Source organism: Telopea speciosissima, chromosome 2 (assembly GCF_018873765.1).
Source record: "Telopea speciosissima isolate NSW1024214 ecotype Mountain lineage chromosome 2, Tspe_v1, whole genome shotgun sequence".
NCBI classification, from domain to species: Eukaryota; Viridiplantae; Streptophyta; class Magnoliopsida; order Proteales; family Proteaceae; genus Telopea; species Telopea speciosissima.
Genome location: NC_057917.1, coordinates 80,707,142 through 80,734,745, shown reverse-complemented (window position 1 = coordinate 80,734,745; position 27,604 = coordinate 80,707,142). Strand labels below are relative to the sequence as shown.

At 38.5% G+C, this 27,604-nt stretch overlaps 2 protein-coding genes and 1 pseudogene across 2 annotated transcripts; 1 reads left to right on the top strand and 2 right to left on the bottom strand.

Annotated features, from left to right (window-relative positions):
• Nucleotides 1-1,116: 1,116 nt before the first annotated feature.
• On the top strand, nucleotides 1,117-8,506 carry LOC122651307 (acetylornithine aminotransferase, mitochondrial-like). Its single transcript, XM_043844646.1, has 3 exons — nucleotides 1,117-1,759; nucleotides 4,057-4,491; nucleotides 7,907-8,506. The coding sequence occupies exons 1-3, from the start codon at nucleotides 1,328-1,330 to the stop codon at nucleotides 8,444-8,446; spliced, it is 1,407 nt and encodes a 468-aa protein (XP_043700581.1). The 5' UTR covers nucleotides 1,117-1,327; the 3' UTR covers nucleotides 8,447-8,506.
• Nucleotides 8,507-10,984: 2,478 nt separating this feature from the next.
• On the bottom strand, nucleotides 10,985-16,345 carry LOC122651306 (E3 ubiquitin-protein ligase WAV3-like). Its single transcript, XM_043844645.1, has 2 exons — nucleotides 16,054-16,345; nucleotides 10,985-13,249 (listed from the first exon to the last, which is right to left on the bottom strand). The coding sequence occupies exons 1-2, from the start codon at nucleotides 16,243-16,245 to the stop codon at nucleotides 11,267-11,269; spliced, it is 2,175 nt and encodes a 724-aa protein (XP_043700580.1). The 5' UTR covers nucleotides 16,246-16,345; the 3' UTR covers nucleotides 10,985-11,266.
• Nucleotides 16,346-24,537: 8,192 nt separating this feature from the next.
• LOC122651206 lies at nucleotides 24,538-25,900 on the bottom strand (annotated as a pseudogene).
• Between the last annotated feature and the right edge of the window lie 1,704 nt (nucleotides 25,901-27,604).

The window sequence follows — 27,604 nt, the reverse complement described above, 5'->3', positions numbered from 1 at the left end:
TTAGACGGAGAGACGAAGAAAGAAAGTTGATATTTCTTGATGAAAGCTCGTCCTCATTACATTCTTATATTATCCTCTAACATCCTTTCCATTCTAAACCAAGGGGTGATTTGAGTTTTTTCAAAAATCAGGGGGTGATCTAAGTTTCATTTGAAAATCAGGTGGTGATGTGTAATTTACCTTATATTTTATAGTATAACTTAAAACAGGATCGGGTCAGGCCGGGCTAGGCCAGGCTTAGCCTGAGGCCTCAACCCTAATTCGAACCAACCCTGATTCAGGGTCAGAAATTTCCAACCTTGACTAGCCCTCAGGGCCAAATATCTCAACTCAAATCCTATTCGGGCTCAGGGTGGACCAGGGCAGGTTCGGGCCAACAGGGCCAAACTTGCACCCCTATGCACAACTTATAGATCCCTCGCCCTAAAAAGCAATAGAAATTTCCTTTCGCTTTACCTGGATGATCAATAGCCACTCATTTTGATAAAAGTCTTTATAGACTCCTCCTCGGTATGATTAGAAGAGCCGTGTGGTATTACTATATGATGTTACTATCAAATACTACTTACCCTAATTTCATAAAGAAAATTTGTAGCAGTTTGTATCAAATGTAAATTATAAAATGGGAGAAAGAACATTATTTGCTGTGTGCGATGCGTAGCCCCTGCGCATAAACACAGGCTGCGCACCATACGCCGCACGTGATCAGGGAGTGTTTTATTTCCCTTAAAAAATAAATCACTTTTTTTTGCCAATATTCTCAATCCATATAGGTATCAGATAGCATTGTTCCAGTAATATCAATGTGTATCGGCCGATACGTTACCCATCGTTTAAACTATACTCAAAAATAACTTCTATTGCTTCCTTTCTCCTGGAGTCGTGCAAAATTCGTAGCGTGTAGGACTATTTTGTCAATTAATAAGTTTTATGGGATATTTTAGTCAATAGAATCTGAACCGAAAGTTCCGTTTTTTATTCGTGGTTCGCGCTAATATTTCTTCGCCTGGATACTACTATGCTATCTGTCGCCATTTTTTAAAATTTGAGATTCTAAATACAATTCGATCTGCATGTAATAAAATTTCATCGAATTTGGAATTTACTTCCTCCATTGATCTCTGCTACTTTTCTAGGGCATCGAATCTCATATTTCCCTCCAATTATTGCCTTTTTTTTATGCGTATCTTTATGCAATTATACAAGAATTTGTTCTAGAAGTTGCGTTTCATCTGTTTAGAACCTCAAATCCTCTTTATAGACACGGTTTGATCAACAATTTTGAGCGGAAAATTTTGTTGAGGTCTGCGAATTAGAGTCGGAGAAGATGGGCTCTATGCATCTGTTTCTCAACAATTCAGTTTCACCAGTTGCTGATCTTCCTCGTTTGTTTAAGCTTGGTAATGGAAGACACTTTGTTCGACCCAATGCTCGGAGAGTTTCCGCTTCTCTTAATCTGGACATACAATCTCCAGTTTCTGCGAACCTGGACGATTCGAGACTAGGGTTTGGGGGGAGTAAGGGGGTTATGGATATGGAGGCCAGTGTTCTTGTGGGAACTTATGCGAGAGCTCCAGTTGTTCTGTCGAGTGGAAAGGGATGTTTATTGTATGATGTTGAAGGGCGAGAGTACATTGATATGACTGCTGGCATTGCTGTGAATGCACTTGGCCATGGTGACCCGGATTGGGTTAAAGCGGTGGTTGAGCAGGCAAATCTTCTCACTCACGTGAGTAATGTCTACTATTCCATCCCTCAGGTCAGATTCAGATATCCATCTCTCTCTCTCTCATAGGCTCTCGTTGATAAAGATTTTAAGTTACTATTTTTTTTTGTTTTAATTTAATTTGTTGTGTACTAGTATGTGTAGATGTGGTTGATGAAGAAAAAAGGACTAATTATTTGATTGAAATGTGAAGGATCAGTTAATAAAGATTAATCAGTTCTTAGTTTTTGTTTCTAAATAAAATGTAATTTTCCTCATCTAAGTGTTTAAAAATTTTAATTGAAAAATCACCTAAATCATTGTTTTTTATGTCAAAGAAATATTTCCTCTTCTTACCTAAGTCCTCGCAAAATTCTATTTATTCCCCCCCCCCCCTACTGATGCTTTACGAGGTTGCATGCCATTTTAACCTCCGTAAATAGTTCCTAAAGAGTCAGCTTCACTTTCAAATGCTTGCAAAGTTAATTATATGATATCAAAATTCTATGTGATTTTACCAGTTTATTGTATCATACAAAATTATGGCTCTGCAGATCATTCATTACCTCTATTAGTTGCCTTACCAGAGCTTTTTTTTTTGCACCTTCTGTTAAACGAAAGAAAACTGTTTAGTTGCAGCTTCAACTGTTTACCTATATTAATGTTGTGTGGTTCAGATTCTAGGATGGAATCTAGAATCGAAATAGATATTATTTTAACTATGAAGTTTGAATGGAAACCAAGCAACATGAAAGAAGAAAAGAAATATATGGGAGAAAAAGGATCAGAAAACAGGGTATCCACCCAGATGATTAAGAAGAAGAATAGAGATGAAATCAGAAAGACATAAAAGATCCGAGAGAAGAAGATTATCAGAGGAGTTTGGAGAGAGCACACTTGATAGAATGACTCAGATTAGCCAAGTAGAAAGAGAGAAAACCGGTCACATGACCAGCAGCTCAGCAGCATGCCAGCATATGGAACTCACAAAACTTGTATTAATTTCATTGTAAGTGATGGCTGGGGGTAGGTACATACTCTATATTTATATCTATTTGCTAAACAAAATTTTAATTCAGGCGTGGATTCGAAATCATAATCTAAAACTGATACAAAGTTTAAAATTAAACTGGACTCCAATGCCAATTGACTGCCATTAAAGATCCCAATTATAATTAATTTCTGTTTAAAAATACCCCCAATAAAAAAATAAAATACCATAATTATCCCTACTAGATCTAGAGGCCTAATTTGAGCCTGGTTCTTCTTGGCTTGGGCTTCCTTATGGGGTCTTTTTTGTCCTGCCAGGTTAGTAATTTAGTGCTACTACATCATTAAGTCCACAAATTTATAGTGGTTTTACACACACACACACACACAACAATATATGAAAAAACATGGGATTGGTGCCAATACTTCCTAATGCTATGCGTACATTAGTTGGTGGCTTGGACAATCCGATCCCATGGCCTGCGGTCATAGGCCTTGGAATGTTGAGTGACCAATGGGTTGTACAACTGAATATGGCCACTACTGTCCAGATGATTCAGATAAATTATTGGGTCAGCCACCCAACATATGGTAGCATGGTAAGTATTTTTAAAAAAATAAGAAAAGGGAATGTAATGGTGCTACTCAAACCTCCCACCTCACATTGAAAATTTCAGGCTTAATGATGACTATTACAATTTAAAATCTCATTATTATAGTCCTTTTTTGTAAGATTTCACCAGAAACCTGTTACCTGATTGGACTGTCCAGACATCAAGTACCAGATCCCGACCTTTTTTCCATTTGTACTGGTACTCCATGCTGCATTACCGTATACAAATGGGCAAGTGAAAGAATTTTGTAATGTTGATTGTATCCATGGGAGTTGAACATCCATAGCCACGTTATTGCTTAGTGTTTTAATTTCTTCCATTGTGCTTGTATTTTAGACCAGCTTTCCACAAGCATCATCAAGGAAACTTGGGAATTGTGTAGGATTTTTTTTGAGAATTTAAAAGTGAACTTATAATGTTTTATTGTGTATAATTAAATGTTGAAAAAGATAGTTGAAAACTCAATGGAGTCAACTATAGCGATCTTGCTACTGTGAAAAAATATACTAGACGGCAAACTCGCTCAATTGGTTGAAATTTTTGAATTAGATTGTGCCCTGCTCCAACAATTTCAGGACATATATTTTAACATCATACATCTTGAACAAGAAAGAAAGTTATCCTTTATTTTTGGACTAACATTTGTAGTTCTATGTGGGGTTTTTTTTTGGTCAATTGGCCTCACTTTAGTCTTATTCAGTGTTGTGTTTCATGGTGGTTAAAATGCAAATATTATGTTTGATGTAGGTGGAACTTGCAAAACGTCTAGTGGAGTGTTCTTTTGCTGATCGTGTTTTTTTCTCGAACTCTGGTACTGAGGCGAATGAAGCAGCCATTAAATTTGCAAGGAAGTTTCAAAGATTTTCTCAGCCTGATGAGAAACATCCAGCCACAGAATTTATCTCTTTTTCCAATTGCTTCCATGGGAGGACAATGGGTGCACTTGCCTTGACCAGCAAAGAGCATTACAGGTCACCTTTTGAACCTGTCATGCCTGGTGTGACCTTCCTAGAATACGGGAACATTCAAGCTGCAAAAGAAGCAATTAAACGTGGAAAAACGGCAGCAGTTTTTGTTGAACCTATCCAGGGTGAAGGGGGTATATACAGCGCCACAAAGGAATTCTTGCAATCATTACGTAATGTGTGTGATGATGCTGGAGCCCTCCTGGTCTTTGATGAGGTAAATGCTCATTTTTTTTAAGGATATTTGTGTAACAATGAAACTGGAAAGTTCCTATTTTAGGAGTCAAATTGAGAAGATCTTCTAGGCTATGTTTGGATGCCAAAAAAAGAAAAGAAAAAACATAATGAGACAAAAATCATGATGATGCAATGATTGATTTTTCTGTGTATCTCTCTCCTCAAACTCTCTTCTTTTTTTTTTTTGAATTTTTTATTTTCTTTCCTTGACATCCAAACATAGCCCTAGGTAAAAAGCAAACCTGATCATATGGCATTTACTTGGTTGATCTCTTATGTTCTTCTAGAAGGCACAGAGTGGTGGGGAAAATGTTCTTGAATTGAATGGTTATATATCGTATGGTATAAGTTTTTGGGGATGAAGTGCATGCAAGCCTTTAAACTGCCATGTGGGATCCAAATTTGATGGACATGTTATCCACATCAACATCTGTTCTCTGACCAATCTAACATTATGTGTCATTAAAGAGGTTAAAGAAGTTGGAAAAGTCTAGGAAGTGAACTCAACATAGAGCCCAACATGAGCTCAACAGGAATCTTTGAAAATTCAAGGGGGGGGGGGGAGACCATACATGGTGAGCATATGATTGGGACTTGGATAGGCCACCAAATTTGATAGGTAACCTATCAGGGGGGACTCCAAATACATCCAATGGTCAGCATTGCCAAATTATCAGTCACATGGCTGAAAAGTAGCTGATGCATTATCCAACAGCTGATAGAAAAAAGTGGAAGCAAAGAACCTACAGTTTAGGTTGGACCTAGTTTGAACCAGTTTTCTGCTTCAACTCTGGTCATGTTCTGGTTCACCCAAGAAACCAAAAATCATGGGTTGGCTTTAGGAGTATTTATGACCTTTGTTTTATTATTGTAATGTTGCTTTAGTTGGACTGGATTAGATTACTATAAATCCAGTCTATTTCAGGTCTCTTTTATTTATTATTTTATAGAATCCTAGTTAGTTAAGACTACCTCCAAAGCAAGCTATTGGCCAAGGGAGTTTTAGGCTTAGTTTGACTCTGATTTGAAGTTTTATCAAAATTTATATAAAGGTTATGCCCTACCCATGAATTTAGTAATGAAGATGAAGCTTTGGCTCAGTTATCTGTGGTTTATGGATCTAGGATCTAGGTGTGAATGCTGTGGATTCAGCAAGGGTACTGTTGGGTTCCAACCCCACGTCAGGTGGATTCCTGATCATATCTTTTTCCTTTCTTATTCTATTCTTCTCATCAGCAGGAAAAACGCTGAGTTGTTGTTGTCGTTGTATTCTATTCTTATCGAAATCTGGTCAAATTCTCTCAATTTCTTATCTTGAGCATTCTTGATTGGCGCAGAAGTTTGATTGCTGGGAGCTTGAGCGCGCTTATGGGTTGCACGCACCTTTCCCAAATAGGGGCCTTTAGCTATAGTGGGGCCCTTGATTCTTGCTATAGCTTTATTTTCTCTTTAACTGTCCCTTAAAACGGATTGATTTTCTAGAGTCCTACTTTCAGTCTACTTCTTCAAAATCTTAGCTTTCTGGTTTGATACTTTGAATGTGATTTCATATTACTGTTTATGGGTTTATACTGCTGTTAATCATCTAATCTGTCCTTCCATCGATTCTGTTTTGAAACTTTGAAAGCCTGCGATCGGTTTAATGGTTTTCCTGAGTTCTCACTTCTCAGTGTCCTTGTTCCATTAGGAAAACTCCATAACTTTGAAACTGGCTCTCAGATTTGTCTCATATTTTACAATTCTGTTCTCCCTGTTAAGATAGCCTTTCGACCAGGATTTCTATCCCATCAGACGAGTCTTTAGTGAACCATTAAATTTTGCAGTTGCTGGTTCATTGTTCCATCCCTGCGATTCTGGCTTTTTGTTGAGGTTTCTTAACCCTAATCCCTAGGTGACCTTGAAAGCCCATCAGTTGAGCCATGCTGGAAACATTTTATCTTAGTATTTGACTTCCAGATCATTATGGTATGAACTCTAATATTGTGGGTTCATCTCCCCTGCCACATGTAGAGCAGATTCAGTGAGCATACTTTGTTCTTGTCTAGTTGCCCTATCCTTAATGGATAAGAGTCATAACGTACCCAAACCAGTAAGGGGGGGGGGGGCAGGTGCTGGTTTAAGCCGCCCTATTGCCATCCATAGGTTGATAAGAGATGTTACTAGTGAAACTGTTTTATGTCTTATTGGAAGATAAATTTCTCTCTGTTTCTGTTTCTAATTTTCTATTTTAGATTTGATTCATTATAGTTCTCTTCTAATTGATCTTCTTAAAACTTGCTGGACTCTCAACCCATTTTGGTGAAAGGTCTCCAGGCAAACTGTTCAGTTGGTCAATAGAACCACTCAACTCTTTAACACCTTTTGACAAAGCAGGTCTTTGGAATCTTTGGGAAAAGAAAGGTGACTTTTTTCTGGCTGGTTGGGGGGGGGGACATGAAGGGTAGATCACTGTTTTTTGTGACTGGTTCACTTGGTTGACTTAGTGATCTGGCTGGGTCTCATGACATTGCAGCTTTGTTTTAGTTTTTGTATCTATCAATTGATTTATTTTATTAGTCTAGAGGAGTCTTTATATTGTTTCCCTTCCAGAATATATTGTAGAGATGCCTAAAACGGCATGCATGCATGCAATTTACAGTTGTATGGAAATGATTGGAAGGTGTGTACATTTGTTTGAGGATGCATTCAACAGTTTATGTAAGTAGTTTTTATTGTCATGCTGGGAAGTCAAATGAGATATGCTGTTCAGTAAAGAATTTCTCTGCCTTCTGAATTATGGTTGCATCCTTACTGTTAAAACTACAGCCTACAGGCATAGTTTTTGCATTGTATATTCAATTGGTGTGTTTTTGCTTTTGAATTGAAATGGGAAACAGAGCCTAACCTATTTATGTATGTACATGAAACTGTGAAGATGGATTACATGAGTTGCGGCTGATTGTGTGGTATCATGGGAACTCTAGGCAACTGTAGGGTTTTGTTTGTCTTGTCTGGATTCCAAATAGATCCTTTTGGTTCATAGGGATGAGTGGCCTCTGTGCCATTCATTGTTCTTATGGAAAATCTATGTTATTCCTACCAAGAGTCTTTTCTTGGTACTGAAGTGAGACCTTTATCACCGTCTCTTTGTTGACAATGGACATCAAAATCTCTCTCTCTCTCTCCCGCACAGTTCTATGATAGTTTTGTGTGGAGGTCTAAATGGTTATTGTTCAAAGAATTTGGTGGTGATTCGACTAATCTATGTGAACATACTGGGTTTAACCATTTTCCTATTGTCCATTCCTCTCAGATGGATGGGCTGTCATGAAACAAATTATCTATCTGGCAGTTTTCATATTTTCACCTTTAAGGCACATCTGACAGGCATATCTTTTCCTTTTCTGTTTCTTTAGGTTCAATGTGGATTAGGCCGAACTGGGTACCTCTGGGCCCATGAGGCACATGGAATAGCCCCAGATATGATGACACTTGCCAAACCTCTAGCTGGAGGTCTACCCATTGGTGTCGTCCTTGTGACTGAGAGAGTTGCTCTTGCCATAAATTATGGAGACCATGGAAGTACTTTTGCAGGTGGGCCTCTTGTATGTAATGCTGCCCTTGCTGTGTTGGATAAGATCAGGAAGCCTGAGTTCCTAGCCAGTGTCTCCAAGAAGGCCCTGTACTTGAAAGAACTACTAGCTCAGAAGCTAGGAGGAAATCCACATGTGAAGGAAATACGAGGCCTTGGGCTCATTGCTGGGATAGAACTGGATGTGCCTGCAGCTCCACTTGTAGATGCATGCAGGAACTCTGGCCTTCTGATTCTAACTGCTGGAAAAGGGAATGTTGTGAGGCTTGTTCCTCCATTGGTTATATCTCAACAGGAGCTGGAATCTGCAGCTGAGATTTTGTCAGAGTGCATGCCTGCACTTGATAAGAGCAAGTTGAAGTAATAGAAGAAATACAGATAGTCAAAGTTTCGTTACAGGTATAATGTTTTACCTTCCTAGTTTATAATGTTGGAAGTATGTATCAATGTTGTAACTTGAAATAGTGAGATAAAGGAGACCAGAGCGTGATTTTCTAAGTGTCAATATACAGATGGATGTCTAATATGGTGAATCCAAACCATCCATTTTATAGATGTGCATCCACATTGGCCATATCTTCGGTTCCTCTGCCCAAGGCAACTGAATTCACTTTGGTTTTTTGGACCATTCCCTTTTAAGTCTGGGAGACTACCCAAGATCTGGGATTGAATATTGTTTTCAGCTCTAAAGGCTTTTTTATCTATCCACATTAACATGTATTGCTCCATTAGTGAGTTTCTCAACTGATGCACTCAAGTCATCAGCTTTTGAGATCGAAGATTAAACAGCAGAGCACCTTCTTGAAACTGATTTATTGATCTGTTTAAGAAAAATACAAGAGTAGTTGGGGAGAATTGTGGCTCCTAATTCAGACTGGTTGATATTTTGTTGTCAGGTTAGGATGATATAACTTTTTTTTTTTGATGAAAGGTTGATTTGAACATTAAACACCAAGTTAAGGTCTCAGTACTAAGTACATAGAAAAAAGGTCTTCAAGTACTGAACCCAGACCCTAACTCTTCTTAAGTTTTCGATAGAAAATGCCTAGTTGCCAACCCAAACTTGTATTACTGGATTGGGTTGGTGTGGTCAAGAATGGTGGCCTGCCCTATCCGTTCTAGAATGCCATGTGGAAGATAATTTTTGCCAAGTATATTGTTTTGTACAACCACCCCTCATGGTTATAAATAGGAGGAAAACAGAGATTAAGATACTGATGATGATGAAGATGGTTCATGGATGATTTATACTGCAAAGGCACGTAGGGTTGTAACTTAACTAGTTATTGACCATCATCCTTATAAATGGTGATTTGGTAGCCACACCATAACGGTGAGCTTTTTTTGGATTAAAAGAAGAGGCAAAGAGAGTATCTATTCTTTTCTTTTGGGGGTGGGGGTGGGGAGAGTTTCCACCACCCCAGTTTGGGGGATTTTGTTTTTTTTGGTTAGCACCCCAGTTTGGGGGATAGCCTCTTCTCTCGAAACAAGTATTCCTTTGCGAATTGAAATGATATTTTTTTCATTTTTTATCAGGTAAAAGCTAACCCATTCAACCTACTATTCGCTCTGAAACTAAAGTGGGGGGCGGCCCTAGTGTTAAAGGCTCTGAGCTCCCTGGTGGAGGATACTTCGATGGAGGGAAATTGCAGTGCGACCGGTGCAAATTGATTTCTTTTGGTTATTCTTGATCTACCAATCATAATGAGGATCCTACCTACTTATATGACTGATAGAATCGCTATTTAGTGGGGAAACTTTTTCCCAATTATTTTTTTTAATGCGGTGGCCCTGGTTTTGAAGGCGCTGAGCTCCTCAGCAGAGGATAATTTGGCTGGGCAACATTACTTGATTTTAGTGATAAGCTGCTATTCTTTTTTTTTTTTTTTTTTTTTTTTTTGCGTAGACTAAGCTGCTATTCCAATTATTATATTTCGTAAGCTCACTAACCTTCGTATAAGAGGGATGAGGAAGAATTGATTGGGGCCCACAATACCCATTGAGTCCAAGGATCCAAGGACTAGGGATGCAGTACCCACATGCCAACAATCACTTTTCCTTAATAATGGCAGTACCCTTTTAATACGTTTCCAGCACCATGAACCATTTTTAAAGGAAGCAAAGGGATACAAAAAAGGTTATAGTACTTCTGAAGTGTAACGCCTTTAACATGGAAGCCCAAAGAGGATCAGGGGAGGTTAGTAGTCACAAAGATGGCTTGAGAAGAAGAGATTGGTTATGAACAACACTAGTACGGAAACTAAACAAACAGTCAGTTTGGGCTTACACAGAGTAACATGAAAATGGCTTATACTTTTTTTTCACCCACCATTTTACCTCTCCAAAATGCCATGCTAATAGAGTCTAATTGTTTGCAAATTGAAGAGGGAAAAGAGAAACAAGACATCAAGTATGGATTCAATGTAACACCGATTTAATGAGGACCGAAATGACCGGCTTGAGAGAGAAGAGGGGTCTTCCAATTAGCTGGTCTATTCTTAACCCTGTCAACCAGATATGAAAAAGATATTTCCATAGAAGTATTTTAATGAATCTTTTATGTTTTTCTTGAGTTGATTCAGTTTTGATGGTTTTTTTGTCTTTGGGTGTGACCATGTTGGTTAATATTTTTTCTAAAACATATTACCTTAACAAGTAGTGATTTTCTTTGTAATGAGGTTATTTTTCTGTCAAATTAATAAAAATCAAAACCAGAGCCCATGGACGTAGGCAATAAGGTGGGCCTGCAAATAATAGCAGAAAAGATCAAATATAATGCACCATCGATTCAAAAGAGGGTTTAAACAATCGGCTGTAATCAGGATCCGGTAAATCACGCCCGATCCGAATTGGTGCCGCTGATTCGGATTCGTATCAGCCAATTCACCTGATACAATTCTGATTACTAAAACCGTGTTGTGGAGATTTTTAAACTACTAAAATTTTCTGCCCGATCTTGGTTCTCCTTTCCCATGGCATAAATATGAATCTGTTTATTACATAAAATAAGAAATAGATCAATTTCAAACCACAAAACTAGCAATTGAGAGAGAAATTGAGAAGCCATTAGTTTGTTTTACTTACCACCTGAGATTAACCCTTTAATTACTTTCAGATTCCTGCTATTTACACCACATAAAAAAATCCCTTACTGTAGCGAACGGGTGGATGGGAATGTCAATTCCTATCCTCGACGTGGAACACCCAAGCTGCATGACCTGTTTAACCCATGAGCCTGTTCAGGGGAACCGGCTCTGATGTTAATTGTCTGTGATCTCATCACCATGGTCACCATCGATGGCGTCTCGTATCCCATTACCCCACTCATGTTCTGATTCTCACCTTCTCTGTTGAAGACCATGGTATGTGTTGCTGAATCCCCCCTTGTTGTAGCCCTCTGCCATGAGTGTGAGCTCAAGCCTGAAAGCACATAAGCCCTTCCTGTCTCCTCATAGAGTTCTTGGCTTGCCATCCTATCCCTTATCTCCTTCAGTTCAGCTTCAAGCCAGTTGCACAGACCATCCCCTGCTTGAGCTGATGCTGAAGCTAATAGGGCTGATCTCCTAGCTGCAAGAATGGATTGCGCACCCTCAAGATTTCCCTTCTCAGCCATGCCCTGAGCCTCTGTGATACCTTCTGTGACCCACAAACGGTTCCGTTGCCGGTCAACCTCTAAGCTCATTGTGTTGTCCTCTGAGGATAGAACCCCCGGCCGACGTATCTCCACTATCTTACTCTCTGCCTGGACAATCTCCTGTGATAGTGGGTCCTTGTAAGAGCACTCCACAGACAACAATGGTGTAGTTGGCACTCTTTCCCCACACTCCTCAGCCGAAAACACAGGGACAGAGACTTGAACAAGGAAATCTTTCTCTTCATCAGCATACAAATCCCCAACTTCAACTAGACCCTGCTGGCCTTGGTTTAAAATCTCACTGGAGTATTTTCCTGCAGGTATTGAGCCAATGCACACCCCTGGAAAGATTGAGCTCACTGTGAGTCGCAGTTCCTGAGCCACTACACTGAGAAGGCCACCAATGCATCTGGCGAAGGCATCTTGTATTATGCTTGCAGATTGTATGAAGGAAAACGTCCCACCTGATGCATCTGATATGGCATGCATGGCAGCAGCATCATGATCCAAGCCAAAGCCAAATGTATGAACTGGGAAAGGTGCTATGCGTCCCTCTTCTCTGGAAGCACTATTATTAGGACAGATGGAAGATGGCAAGAGGCTTAGATAATCCAATACCCGTCTTGAATTTGGAGAAGCTTGGTTATGTGGGCTCTGACGATGGTTTTGATTGCTAACATTGTAGGTATCCTTACCATCAGAGAGGACGATGATACTTGCAACTGGGTTCCGCTCACGCCGTTCCTCAAGAACCCGGACTCCTTTTTTGAGCCCTTCAACTATGTTAGTCCCACCAGTTGATCTCAGGGAATTTATCGCCGTTGTAGCATGATCACGGCCAGTATCAGACATCCGGCAAAGTGGAAATATCCGTCTAGCAGTTGACGAGAAAGCAATTATAGCAAGGCGATCTGCAGGTCCAAGGTTGCGTATAACAAAGCGGACTGCACGCTTGAGGAGTGTAAGCTTTGTACCTGCCATGCTTCCACTGACATCAAGCACTGTTACAAGGTCAATAGGTGTGTGGTCATGGTGGCGGGTGTTATCAGGGAGGGCCGGTGCCTTTACACCTATAAGCACGGAAAATGCATGGCGGTTCGCTGTAGCCGGTACAGCAGGGAACTCAGGAAAGGCCCTGACAGTTGGAACTGGGTGGGCTGAAAGTGAGGGAGAGGTTGAGTCTGGGATGGGGGTATTTAGTAGGGGTTCATCATCAGAGAAGTGGTGGGGTTCAGCATAGAGCAAAGGCAGTTGTGGAAGTTGACGATGGAGGGAAGCATGAAATTCATCTAGAGGGGAGTCCAAAGGTGCAACACGAGCCCGTCCAATGCCGTTCAATTGAGGATCAATGACACCAGTGGGGGCTTGGAAAGGGATGTCTTTCCACTTGGAGCGGCAAATGGGGCAGAGTTGATTTCCATGCTTCACACTAGAGGCAATGCAATTGAAGTGGAAAGCGTGGGAGCACTCAGCTGTGAAGATGGCATGTCCTTGCCCTGGTTTCATGTTCCCTAAGCATATAGCACATGTTCTCTGCACCCAAAAGCAATTTTCATAGTACTGTCAGAGCAATTATCATAAGCCTAAACCTAGACTTCATCCTGCAACATTATTAGGAAAGCTTAATAACTATATACAGTCACTGACTGTCTAAAATGCCTTTGGCAACAAATACTCCATTATATTAATAATATCTTCGACAGGCATACATTTTGCTGGGTCTTGATTAACTTAAACAATGCAAGCATGGCAACAATGTACACTCCCATAGGCTTAAAATATACTTTGCAATATCAAATGCAAAAAGAAAGTGCATTGATTCTGCATAAGAAGTTAACAATTTTAACCCCTTCCCCTGTTCATAATCACAGGAAGTGCATAGAACAAACAAACTTTCAACAACAGATGCTGTAGAATCCCATTCTTAGAGTTCCACACTTCAAATTTCGTGCAGAAGATATTTTCATCAACAAGTGGATTTTCGAAAATAATGATTTAATGCAATTCTTCTACCAAACAAGCTCTAAAACCAACAGCCTCCTGACAAGATTTCTCAAAGTAATGAGTTGACCACTGAGGTTTGAAAAACTCAAAGATTAAAGTATCGGTATTGGGCACTGCATCAAAAAGATGATTTAAAGAAACGTCTCGGAGATGCATTAGAGAGACGGTTAATACGCTTAAGATACACTTTGATACACATGGATATACTTAAGATACATGTAAAACTACTGCTTAAAAGCATAATGCATCATAAATAAGTGATAAATAATTCTACTCAACCAATGGGAGGTTGGGTCCTGAAAGGGCCTCCGCTTTGAAGGCTAGACTTTCCACCTTGCCTTAATTCCATTTTCTCAAAATAAAAATCTATTTTTCTACTAAGAATTTAAGATACTAGCGTACAGCAAACTTTAACGGTCCAAACTCTGCAAGCAATATATAAGTTTTAAATATTAAACATACTACTAAGAATTAAGTAATATACATTTTAACCATTCTACACCACTAGTAACATATTAAGTAATACATAATTATATTAATAATGAATATTTAGCAATTGACATGGTACATTATAGATCACAAATCATTCATGATGGATCACATCTACCAAATTATGCACTTTTCAATTTCAGATCATTTGCACCCAAAAAAAAAATTTCAGATCATTTGGCGAGAATAAAAAAAAATACATTATATTTTAGTTTCCAAACAATATATAAAAAACTCAAAGATAGGAACAATTGAACATCCACAAAATATTCAAGAACATAAAATATTATCTATTTACAATGGGTGGAGGTTTTGTTTGGGAGCACAACCCCAACGCTAGCACAGGCCAATGGGAGCAAATACAACAACATCAACAGGGGTGAGATTTCTGCTTTTCATGAGGAGCAGGGTGGTCTTTTCATCCTATCTTGTGTCTCCATGCAGGAGGTACACTCCCATTTACAATTTTACATGTTACCACTTAGCAGAGTGGCTACCCCGTGGTATGTGCCGCTTTACTAATCAAAATCCTCTCTGGTGTACGCATCTTCCAATGTCAGTGCGGTGCAGTGTGGGTACCAGAGCTCGACACCTGACAGATGCTACATCCAATGGTGCTAAGCTCGATTGACCCAAGTTTTTTTTTTTTTTTTTTTTCTTTGAAATTGGAGAGCTATAATAAAGGGGGGGGGGGGATAGGCCCCAAGGTGGCTTGAACTCATGACCTCTTATTTGAGGAGTTGATCTTTTGCTAACTGAGTTGACCCCAAAAGGTCAGATTTTTTTTTTTCCCCTTCTTCTCAATCTCGACACTGTAGGATATTGCATCTGGCAAGTGTCAAGCTTCAGTGCCTGCACCGGCAGATGCGGGCACAGGATCTTTTTCCCCATATTTAAAGGCATTTTTTGACCATTCCAACAACTATAAACATTTTCAATTTTGACCAAATAATCTGTTTCCCTTGGATTACCACATTTAAGGGCAGTTTTTGACGATTCCAAGAACTAAGAACATTTCTAATTGACCAAATAATATCTTAGATTTTCACCCAACAGTTTTTGACCACTCCAAGAACTAAGAACATTTCTAATTGACCAATATTATCTTACATTTTCACCCCCCAAAATAAAAACTTAGATCATGGAAACAACATTTTTTTTAAAAAGACAAAAAATTCCATGCGATATTTGATCGTAACTCGATCTCAACCCGTCCAAATAAGGCTTCAAGACAATGAATGAAAGGGAGTTTCTGTAATTATGACACAAATCAAGGACATTTATTACACACAGTGGCAATAATATTTTAATGCCCACCAAATCCAAATTCCCCACCCAATCTCACCCAGACTTTCATTAAGATACGGAAACCAATTTACCAAAAAAACCTTGACACGTTGGTTTCGCAAATCCAACGCGCGCGCAAATCCCCACACGGTTGAGAACTCGAGATTCCAATTCCCAAGTAACCCTTGGGTCCCACATCGTACGGGACAAACCTTTTCTGCCTGTGTCCGGCGATGTCATTTCCCATTATATCAAGGGCTTTTCCGTAAAATTAAGAATCGGTTTGGCGCACAAAAAAGCACAGCTGGCACATTTTAACATTTCACCACATCGTCGCCGGCCAGAAAAGTAAAAAACAACCGCCACAAAAACGAGATCCCTTTAAAAAAATTCGAACAATAAAAAATTTGATTTGATTAAAAAGATTAATAAGAAAAGAAAACGAATTCGAATCGCGAAAACCAAATTCCATCCTCCAAACTAGAGATTATATAAGGAAAAGCGACTAGAAACAAGAGGAAAAGAGAAGAAAAAGAGTTGGTATCCGAGTTACCAACCTTGGAAGATCTGCCGCTGCAGCTATTCGCTCTTGAAAGCCTTAAACCAGATGAAGATGAAGTCGGCGTCGAAGCTCGGAAATCTTTCTCAGAAATTTCGGACGAACGAGCAGCTTCAAGTGACATCGAAGAAGACTGAGAAGAAAACTTCACAGACAGAGATTTCTTCAGCTTATTCCATGTATTCGACATACCTAACCACCTATGGAAACCAGATCAAAAAAAGATAGTGAAGTTTGTTGTGGAGGATTAGGGTTTCCGGAGATTTGCAGAGTTAGGGTTTGAATCGCACATGGCGATATGGATTTGAAGAGAGGAATGGAAGAGGAAGCCAAAGCACAAAATGAGAAAGAATTGATTTGCCTTTCGGTTTTCTCTCTCTCTCTCCCTTCCTTTATTAATTATTAATTTTGTTTTGCTCTTTATTTATGTATTAAAATATTTTTATTTTCCAACGTGGGCTTTAAATAGTATCGGAAAAAAGTGCGACAAAAGTGAACTTTCTAAAACTCAGAAATAGAGTTAAATCTAAACGGGTGGGCGGTTGAAGATTGGAGTATTGTTTGGCACAAATTAACTGGGGAAAGAAGATTTATTAACTAGCAAAACTGCCTAATTCTGATCTGACGGCTATGAAAGAGTGAAATGTTTAGAATTGTATTGACTTTTTTTAATTAGTGGGTCCTATATTTTAATCTGACGGGTAAGACAGAATGAAAGGACATCAAATATGGTGGGGTTTTGCAATAAAGTATATCAGTTCTTTTACGAAAAATTAAAAAGAAAGAAAACGCTAGCTTGGTCGCGGGCGGCCCATTCGCTAGATACAAGACCGCGCGAAATGACTGTTGCACATTCAAGGATTTTTGTATTTTCTTGAATGTGATGTACATGTGATGTTAAATGGGAGTTTATCCACATCTAGAGTTCTGGTGCCACACCACAAGATATGTAGTGCATCCCGCGCTACAGAGGAATCGGATCTAGAATCATCTACTTCAAAATGTTCAAAATCGAGATCAAACTTGGCCAATTTTGATCCAATGAATTCCAATTTTTTTGTAACAATAAAAATTGAATTGATGGTACTGACATATTCAAAATCTGTCTTCTAAACCAATGAGAATGTGAGAAATATAATCTTCTTGTAACACCCAAATCAAAACGGGTATGTCGGCAATTCAGTTTTTCAGATTTGGTTGAAGTTGGTCGAAGTGGGAGAAGACCAAATAGAGAATTTATATTTGATGAGCAAGCAGCCTTTATTTTCGAGGGAATGGGTTATGCAAGTTGGTACCAGTATCGACACCTGTATCAGTTTCGGCTAATTTTAATACCTTTACCAATTTTAATATCGATACTGTTATGGATCGATTGTATTGGGTCGGATTAGATCATTTTACCCTTTAAAATACCAATACCTTGGTTTCTTAGACTATTTTATACTCTCCTGTTTTGATACCACCACTGTTATTGTATCGACATGGTATCACTATTAAGTATCAATCATACTGATATGTATTGGACGATACGGCCAATACAATACTACGATACTGATACTTAAACCCGTGATCGTATCTATGTTTTGATTTGAGATTGAATTAGCCTGTTAGGAATTGGTCAATGAAATAAGGCTATCAATCAATACAGTATCCGGTATTTGGTATATACATTGCACATGTACCTCATACCAATACTATTGTGTTTTCACTCTTTTGTCCATATTGATATTGTTCCAAATATCAACTCGGTGCAAATATCTCATACCGATATCGTATCGAATTTATTCGATACAGTTTGGTGCAGATAAATTGATACGGAATCAATATACAACATGCAACACACATTGACACCCTTAGTTGTACCCTAGAGTCGGATGTGACTCTAGGGGCATAGAAAGATCAAGTTCCAAATCAGTTCTGTCTTTATCGCCATCGGATGTGACTCTAGGGGCAGAGAAGGACTTCGAATAAGAGACAGAAAGATGTCCCACGGTGAAGAGAAACTTTCTCCCTAGACTAAATCTAATATTTTTTTAGTTCCGTACTCAAATTTGATTTGAGTCTTATTCATACTTAACTTTCTAATAAAGGTTTAATTTGTTCAACTTTCAACATCTCACAACAATATATGCTCTTCTATGGTGAGAACACACCAAAGTTGGACATAAGATGATGGATTTGATCAAATTAATTTTTCATTATTTTCTTTTTTAACCCCATAGAATTTAAAAACCGAACCAGAGGGTTTAATTGTAACCAGATACTATTTCAATCTTCAGTTTCAATTAGTTTGGGTTTTACAGTGGAAAAGGAACAATTAAACAAGAAACTAGGGGTGTCCATCGGGCAGTTCCTCGTGTTAAACTGGTTTTAGGCTGGTTTTGGGTCAAATAAAAAACCAAATCTTTAAGCCAAAGATTGGTTTTCGGTTTATGTTTGATTCGGTTCGATCTTTTATCGAGTTGGCTCAACGGGCCGTTCTCTTGCTACTATGGGTTTCAGTTTTTCATATTAATTACTTTTTTATGTTTTTTAAATTGCTTTTTCAGTTTCGGTTCACTTTTTCATTTTCAGATGGTCTAGTTTGGTTTCAATTTTGATCAGTCTCATAAACCCGAACCATAACCAAACCGATAGGGGGTTTTGTTCAGGCTGAATTGGCCGATTTCAATAGGGTCCGATCGATTAGCAGGACAAGGCCCACTTATAGTTTGGTTTTTGAAATAAAGGTTTGAAAAATTGCATTAGAAATTTTCCCTTTAAATGAAGTGTAACAAAGAATTTCAACAGGAACAACATTTCTATCACGTAGAGGTGATGATTTGATAATTTTAGTTTTTGATAAGTTAGAAGATATCTTGATGTAAGACATATTAAATTTGATGATCTATTTCAATCATATAAGTTATTGTGTATGTGATTTTTTTCTTTCTCCCTTTTCAACTATTTGTGTAATTCAAATTAGAAATAATTGCTTTGTTTTTTCATAATTTTTAAGTATTTTATTGTATACTTAAAAATGTCAACTTAACCTAAAAAATAATCTATCAAAATGATGATGTAGAAGACATGTCCACGAAATTTATGTATCAATAAGCATTGCCACATGACTAGAGAAGGTAACTATGACCAGCTTGTCCATTGCCTCAATGATTTAGTGATTATATCGCTTATCATGAGGTCAAAGGTTCAAGTCTTGGTGATGGGATGTTATAAAGAAGGTAACTATGTTAGAATGCTTTAGAGACATTAATAGTACCAAACACATCACTATAATTTGGTATTTCAATTTAGTCTTATGATGTTTCAAATTGAAATTGTCGTTCGGTCATGCCCAAAGCAAACTGTATTACGTCTTATAATTAAAGTAAGGAAAACAATATTTGCCACAACGTTAGTGTGCAAATTCTTGCACACACCATATCGCATCCCTCACTGGACCCACTTTCTCTCTTCTCATTAAAACCCTTTATTGGACATTTTGGTTTCCCACCCCATTGGTGGGAAACTGTACTCTGGTGACGTGTCGTACGATCCCTCTCTCTTAAGTTAATTAATTATAAAAAATATAAAATTAAACTTGTAGGGAGGGTTTTTTTTTGTGTGTGTGTGGATTGAATAGAAGTCAAATTAAGGAGTTATTACCTCCAAGAATACTCTTAGAATTTGGATAATCTTCTTATTGATGGGTATCATGTCAATACACTATCATAATTCTAGAACCCAAAAGTTTATGCCTCTTGAGCTTGCACGCACTCTCATAATGATGTAATATGCCTTTTCTTGACAGAAAAGAATTTTCTTTTTTAAAAGAAACCATAGAAACAAATGTTGAAGAGGGAGGGCTTCCCATGATGTCAGTGTAAGAAGGTTCTGCACATTATACAAATGAGGGTCTAGAGAATGTTATCATCTATATGGGATCCACATGGAAAATAATATCAGAATAAGCTCGAATGTTTATTATATGAAAGGAGTATATAGGAATCTACTCAAAGGAGGTGCATGCTTCTTTTTATCAAATGTTGAATACTACCAAGTCTTCTACCCAAAAAGAAAATAAAAAAAAATACTACCAAGTCATCACTTATTAAGGTAAAGCTTAGTCAAATGAATCAAAGTTCAGATTTCCAAATATTAGATTATTGACTTTCATTATTATCCCCAAAAAAAATAAAAAAATGAATGACTTTCATGGAACTAAATTTGGTTCATATAATATATTTAAAAAAAAAATAAAAAGTTGGTTCACATAATACAAGTCATGAAATTGTATAGTTCAATAGCTAAACTTCAAAGTAATCTTATTTACGACTCTAGATATGTAGTTCAATAGCTAAACTTTGGTTCATCCAATTGTTGTTTTTAGGTTTTTATTTATAAGTGTTTATAATTAGGGGATGGAGTTTATACAGTCATCACAGTATGATCCAAGAATGATGATTCCAAGACACAAGCGTGATAAGTGTTTACAACTAGGGGATGGAGTTTATACAGTCATCACAGTATGATCTAAGAATGATGATTCCAAGGCACAAGCGTGAGTGTATACACTTATGTATATTTGATTGGATCATTTGAGAATATTGAATGGAATATTGTCAGATGTTTAAAAAGATTATCATTGGTAACTTATGATCGATTGCTTGACTTGAGAAGTATTTATTGTAACAATTAGATATTATGGGTTTTGGTGTAACAATGGTTGATGTCTCTCGGACTATAAATTGATGCGGTGGATTCATGATGTCAACTTGTATATGAAAGAGATGCATAATGATCGCCCCGCTCCTTATAAAAAGTGAAAATATGGCCCTCCCATGATGCTTCTACGCGCACTCTCATATTGGCCCCCATGCATACAAGGCCACGATCCCCCATAGAGAACACTCCTCCATTCTTTACTCCAATCCATATTCTTCTCTCATTGCCTTATCTACCCATCAGATACTAGATTGCCCAGCGATAAGCCTCGATCAATCAATTTAAAGCAAATTACTTAAACTTCTCCTGACCCTTTTTGATAATGTAGGGATCCTCCCCTACCCTTTTGACAACTAACCTTCCCTACTTTTCAAACTTGGTGTCATTTGACCCAAGTCCATTAGTAATTTAACCTTGAGTTAAGGGATAAATTTGAAAAACCAAAGAAAATTGACGATGATACTTTTTTGCCCCATAGAAAGTTACCCTATTGCCTTTGCACAGTTTCCCTTTCTTCTTCTTTCTTCTTCTCTGCTACCTTCCATGTTTAAAAAAAAAAAACCCTGAACTTGCAACTCTAATCGATCACCCAGAGACAAGAGAAGCAGCAACACACGACGGCAAACTTTGTTGTTGTCCCTCCGGCGACCTCGGCGAACCTCGTTTTCTGGATCATCGTGGAATTCTTGTTCACTAGTAGAGATTGGCTGCGGAGCATGATCTATCGAGTCATGCTTTCGAGTTGACCCGGAGATTGAAGAAAAATTGGTAGGATTTATGGAAAACTTTGAATCAGGGAAAGGAAAAAAGGCAAAAAAGAAAAGAAAAAGAAGACTTCTGAAAAGATGTAAAGGGCGGAGATTGATATGTATTGATATTTCCAGGTTCGATAACAGATTCATCGTCATTAATGTTTGATGACATGTTTCTGGTTTCCCTGGAGAGAGATCAAGCAACAAACAAAATACTTTATCAGATTCTCCTTCTTCCTTCTTTTGTAATTTTAAATGAAACTAAAAAGTCCTTTCAAGTAATTAAAGTTCCAAAAACAGAAAATCAATCAAGAATATGTCTGATGTGTTAAGAGATCGGGTGAAAAAACTGTAGCAGAATATAAGATACGGATTTGGGATAGGTAGTACAGCAAGATCTACAAGAATCTGCTGAGAGAAAGAGGTTAGATTTGGGGATCTTCCATAGGAAAGCTTAAAAATTTTTAGATGGTAAGGGAAGAAAAAAAAATCGCTGGTTAAATGAATAGATTTAAAGGAAAATATCACGTACCTCCCCTGAGGCATGACTTATGTACACTTTCATCCATGAGGTTTGGAAAATTTCAAGTACCTCCCTTACTTTCCAAACTAAGTAACAAAATTACCCACTCTGTTAATTATAGACGTTAAACATTAGACTTTTGATTTAAATGGCCAAATTGCCCTTGGATTTGGAAAAAAACATAAATTCAACCATCTTCGCCAAAATAGATCAAAATGCCCTCATCTTCCCTAATTTCCCCAAAACCTGAAAACCTAAACCCATTTTAGGGTTTCAAAACGACGGCAAAACCAGAGGGCCAGAGGGCCAGAGGTCTGGATGTTACTGGCGAAAGATTATCGTGCTCCGATGACTGCGATGCCAGCATCAAATGCTCCCCTGTAGATTCCAAAATTGGCTGGCTTCAACCAATTTCTGCAAAATCTTCACTCCAACATGGCCAGAAAGGTGGCCAGAAAGGAGAGTGCGCCAAAGAGATTTTCAATTCTCAAGCTTTTGTTTTACAAATTAATGGTCCCACCTTGACCTTCATTTAAATCCTCTCTCTCTCTCTTCCTTGTTCTCTTTGTTGCCCTGCGTTTTTTTTTCCCCTCCTTCCTCCACTTCTGCTCACAGAACTTTAAACAAGGAAAATTGGGTCTTTTTTAAACAAAGCAGAGAAAGCATTATTTAAAAAAGCACAGACTCATGCACATGGCCACCCTCCAGTCTGCGCAACCCTCTTCCCTATTCTCTTCAAAGACACCAACCATCAGATGAGATGCCTTCGAAGTCTCAGATCTATTGCCAACGAAAGTGAGAGGAACCGGAATGGGTTTAGGGTTTCAAAATTGCAGGTGAAAACTTGTAAATTGCGGTTAAACGTAGCAGCCATATGCTCCACAACTTCCGGTGAACGACCTCTAATGTCCAGCGATTAAAATCCTGGCCTGAGATGCCGGTATAACTGATCAGCTACTGTGAATCAGGGAAAAAAATCTTTTAGAGTTTTCAAAAAATAGAACTAGCTGCCTTTTGCTGATTCTTCTTCTTCTAACTGATAACAGCCCTTACCAAATTAAGTTAACGAGACTCCAGAACGCCGAGAAGGGAGTGAAGAGGGTGGAAAGTGAGAAATTCTCTAAAACAAGAAGTACTTTGGTGGAGATCCAGCGGGAAAAAGGAAAAAATTGTGTACTTGTATTGCTTTTTTCTTCTTAATCCTATATTTAAACATCCTTATTTATGCCCTCACTCCATTAATCATTCCTTCTTATTAAATTACTTCTTCCTATTCACATTTCTGAAAATTGAAACTCATAGAGACTCCATTGTATATTTGTATTTGTCGAAGGAGAAAGCAATAGGAAGATTCACTCTCTGAAGAACCGCTTTATTCTTCTCTGCAACATCTCTTCGGTATTTTGATTCAGTTTTTGGGGGTGGGGCTGGGTTGCAGGAAAGATACTGGTCGCTGGAACATGGTTATTACTCACCGGGGATCTAAAGGTCACCCGTGAGCTAATTTGGCCGTGGTTGGCGCCGATAAGCAACGATCAAAGGGGATTTTCCCCTGTTTTCCTTTTTGGTTCCTTATTTCACGTTGAGGATTGAAAGGTTTCAAACCCTAATTTGGGGAAGAAGATGAGGGCAATTTGGCCATTTAAATCAAAATTCTAACGTTTAACGTCCACAATTAACGGAGTGGGTGCTTTTGTTACTTAGTTTGAAAAGCAAGGGAGGTACGTGGAATTTCTCAAACCTCACGAGTGAAAGTGTACATAAGTCATACCTCAGGGGAGGTACGTGATATTTTCCCTAGATTTAATTCTCCATAGATCGTCGGGTGTGGATCGAAAGAAAGACAAATTTTGGTCATTTATAAGGATATTTTAGTCACAACAGGTATTTTATTAACACCATTAACGAACTGGGATTAAGTGAAATCAAGTTTGAAAAGCAAGGAGATCTGAATAGTTGTCAGACGGACAGCTCTCCTAAATTGTCAAAAAGGTCAGGGGAGGTCCGAGTAATTTGGTTATAAATTTATCATCCAATATTGAAGAGGTAATTTGCTCAATTGAACGGTGGCTTTCAAGTAGAGTACATGCTCTAGGAAGGGTTTTTTTTTTTTTTTTTTTTTTTGAGAAAATTACATCTCCCTCCCCTGTACTTTGCCCTAATTATATGTTTCTCCCCTTGGTTTTCCCATCTTACACCCAGACCCCCTCTGGCTGACGGTGTTAGTTTACTGTTAATTATAGTTTTGAAAAGATTATTTTACCTTTATACTATCATCTTAATCTACTGTTAGTTATAATTTTGAAAAGACTATTTTACCCTTACACTATTATCTTCTTCTTCTTCTTCTTCTTCCTGCAACCCCACCGGCCCCACGCCCCTGCAATCCCGTCCTATCGTCAATGACATCGCTGATCTCACTGCCACAACCGGTATTCATTATGGTTTTGCGGAACATTCATGATGGAAGAGGCTTGAGCACTGGAACATTCAAACAACAGGTAAAAGTGAAATCAAGAATAAAATTCAAGCTTTGCCTCCATCTCCTTTCTTCAATTCCCTATCCATATTAGAATGGAATGACTTGAATTACCAACATTTTTCGTTGGTGCTTTGATCACGTACCCACTCCACTGTCTATAGTCTGAGAAAGACACCTTGCTAGCTGATCCGATTGATGGGGAAAGAAAAAAGATGAGCTTATGTGTGAATATTGAATTTACTGACTCGTTAATCTCCAGCCATGAATTGATCTATTTCCCTAAGATCAACAACTAAAGGTTTCAACTCTAAAACATCCTCTTTAAGGGGGGACACTCTTCTTTCTGTCCTCTCCTTTTTGTTCAGATTTTTAACAATCCTCATCTTGTGCAGCAAAATAAGTTGGGAAAGAAGCAAAGAAATATCTAGTTTATTGTAAATAGCATCCTTAATAAACACTTGGAACTTGGTCTCTGACCCACATCAAGGTCCTTTTTGGATGTATCTTGCAGACCCATACATTTTGAACAGTGCACTGCTTCCCATCCATGCGCCCAAGCATTTTTTTTGCCTTTGAAAACCTTTCCAGGATCATCTCGTTGACCAGTAGAATCAATACTTTTCGATCGATGAGCTAATGAAGTACCATGAGACCCAGGCATTCCTGTAAATCCCCATCTTTTCATACCACCCAGAAATCCTTTCCCATGAGTAATCCCTGTTACATCAACATATTGGCCCGGAACAAAATGACGAACAGTTATCGGAGTACCAACAGGAAGAAATGCATCTTCTGTCACCGAAAACTCTCTCACCTTCCTCTTCAATAGAACTCCTTGAGCTCTATAGTGACCCAATTTAGGTTTCGTCAAATGTTTCGCCTTTTTCTGTCCGCACCCAACCTGTTTGTGATTCCTTCCTTCTCGATAATCACAGGCTGAGCAGAGAATCTCTAAATTGATAACTACTGCTAATTATTGTTGTTGTTGGAGCAAATGAGAGAAGACTGGGACGAGAAGTGAGGCCTCTTGAAGTAGCAGACATAGCAACGAAGCTAAGAGCAATGGACAGAGTTGAGATAAGGCATTCAAAGTGCTCTTCTCACAGAATCCATGGCAAGAAATTCAGTGGAAGAAGAGGAATTAGGGCAACCTTGTCGGTCTTAAACTAAACTTCCCATCTCATTCTCCAAACCAGCAAGAGCCATGGCTACCTGTATATTGAAGCAATTTTAGGTTAGAAAGGAAGAAGATGGGGTTTTGAAAGAGAAAAAGGTTGAAACCAGAGGAAGAAGATGGGGTTTTGAAAGAGAAAAGGGTTGAAACCAGAGGAAGAAGATGGGGTTTCAGACATACCTTCTCCGTGCCTTTCTTCGCTAGCAGCATAGCATAATACTCAGGCAATGGTAGGGGTATCGTCGCCGGCGATTTCAAAGTTCAGAGGTTGAAGATGAACTTGGGAGATAGGAGAAAGGGCAAGTCATTCTCTTCTTATTTTCGTTTTTTATTCAAAGGGTAAATGGGTCATCTCATAATGATCCAAGGTTAGTTTGGTATTATAAAAAATCTAATACCATATCAGCAGACAGATACTAAAGGTAGGGAAGGAATTAATAATTTTTTCAAAAACCATAGGGGAATTGAATGTAAGGTGGGAAAATAAAGGGGAGGAACGTGTAATTAGGACAAAATAAAGGGGAGGGGATGTAATTTTTCCTTTTTTTTTTTTTAATATATAGGTTGAATGATGGTCATTAGCACTGAGGCAGTTCACACTTCACATGGACGAATTGGTCATTTTGAATCCTATAAAATCACTTACCCTTTCAAGCAACCTTGGGGGCCCATTTGTTGAAAATGGATCAAACCAATGTTCCCCTATGGGGGGGGTACAATAGAACTATGTTTGAACACTTATAAAGGAATGCCTTACCTCACCCTTAGCTTTATGGTTAGACATCTTAAAAGTCAAACGTGAATTTGATATCATATTCAAAGGAAAGTCAAACGTAAATTTGATATCACATTCAAAGGCTTCCATGAAATCTGCATTTATCTCATGGGCTATGACTCAATTTGCACATGAAGAACTCTTGGTGTGAATTGTGTTTGTATTTTTGGTCATGGGTTATGAGTCATTTTGCACATGAAGTTCTCCTATATATGTGAAGTCAAACATTCCTTTGTCCAAGCCACCAAACTATGTCCCAACTTTGACCTATACCACTAATTGTGAAATGCATGGGTTTTCAAAAGAATGGAGGGACAACAATTATTGGAGGTCTTTTGATTTGGAATTTAATTATAACTTTGATGAATCATGAACCAGTTTAGTCAATTAAAGGAGCTCATTGCACCTTTTCCTTTTTGTTTGATCAGCTCTTTTTTTTTTGACATTATAATACTTTTATTTTAAGGGAAGAAGAAATACAAGTCGTCACTTGTCACTTCCCTCTCATATAATTAGTTTCGCTATATACTGTTTCATTATGTACTATTAGCTTGACATTTTAGATGTCAATATAAACGGACAACATATAAATCTCTATCCTTGTTTAATGATATTTTCTTTATTAAAAAAATAAGACATGGTGTTGAGGGCAAATTGGGAATGCTAATAGTGCTACCTTTAGTTAGTCTCACCTTCATTTCATGAGAATTGAGAAGCACTTTAGGTAAGGTTTACTAAGATTGGTGCAGTTTAAACGTCAAGGGGCTAGCGCAGCTGGCTTGGAGGGGACATGAGACTCCGTCTCAGGAAGCAAAGTCTCGTGATCAAACCTTCGCCGCTGCATAATTTCTTGGGGCCACCCGCCTGAGGTTCACTAGGGCCCAGAAACTCCTGGTTCGTGCGTGGCACGAGGGTCATGTACGAGCCCAGTGGGACTTAATCGGCCTAGAGTCGGATACCCGACCAAACTATGCTTGGGAGTTGGGAGAGGGATATTCATCTTTTGAGCCAAGAAGAGAGAGAGAGCATTACAAACATAGGCATTGGGCAATCCAGAGGGGTGGTACGAACCCAAGCAGAGGCCTAGTAGGGCTGGTTTGGTAAGCCAAAACCGATCTTTTGGTTTGAGCTCTCCCAAC

Bases quoted from the DNA above. Each gene is read 5' to 3' on its own strand.
- LOC122651307 (XM_043844646.1), top strand. From the start codon at position 1,328: ATGGGCTCTATGCATCTGTTTCTCAACAATTCAGTTTCACCAGTTGCT. The intron at 1,760-4,056 runs GTCAGATTCAGA...TGTTTGATGTAG, and splicing joins TCTACTATTCCATCCCTCAG to GTGGAACTTGCAAAACGTCT. The intron at 4,492-7,906 runs GTAAATGCTCAT...CTGTTTCTTTAG, and splicing joins CCCTCCTGGTCTTTGATGAG to GTTCAATGTGGATTAGGCCG.
- LOC122651306 (XM_043844645.1), bottom strand. From the start codon at position 16,245: ATGTCGAATACATGGAATAAGCTGAAGAAATCTCTGTCTGTGAAGTTT. The intron at 13,250-16,053 runs GTTGGTAACTCG...TTTTGGGTGCAG, and splicing joins GCAGCGGCAGATCTTCCAAG to AGAACATGTGCTATATGCTT.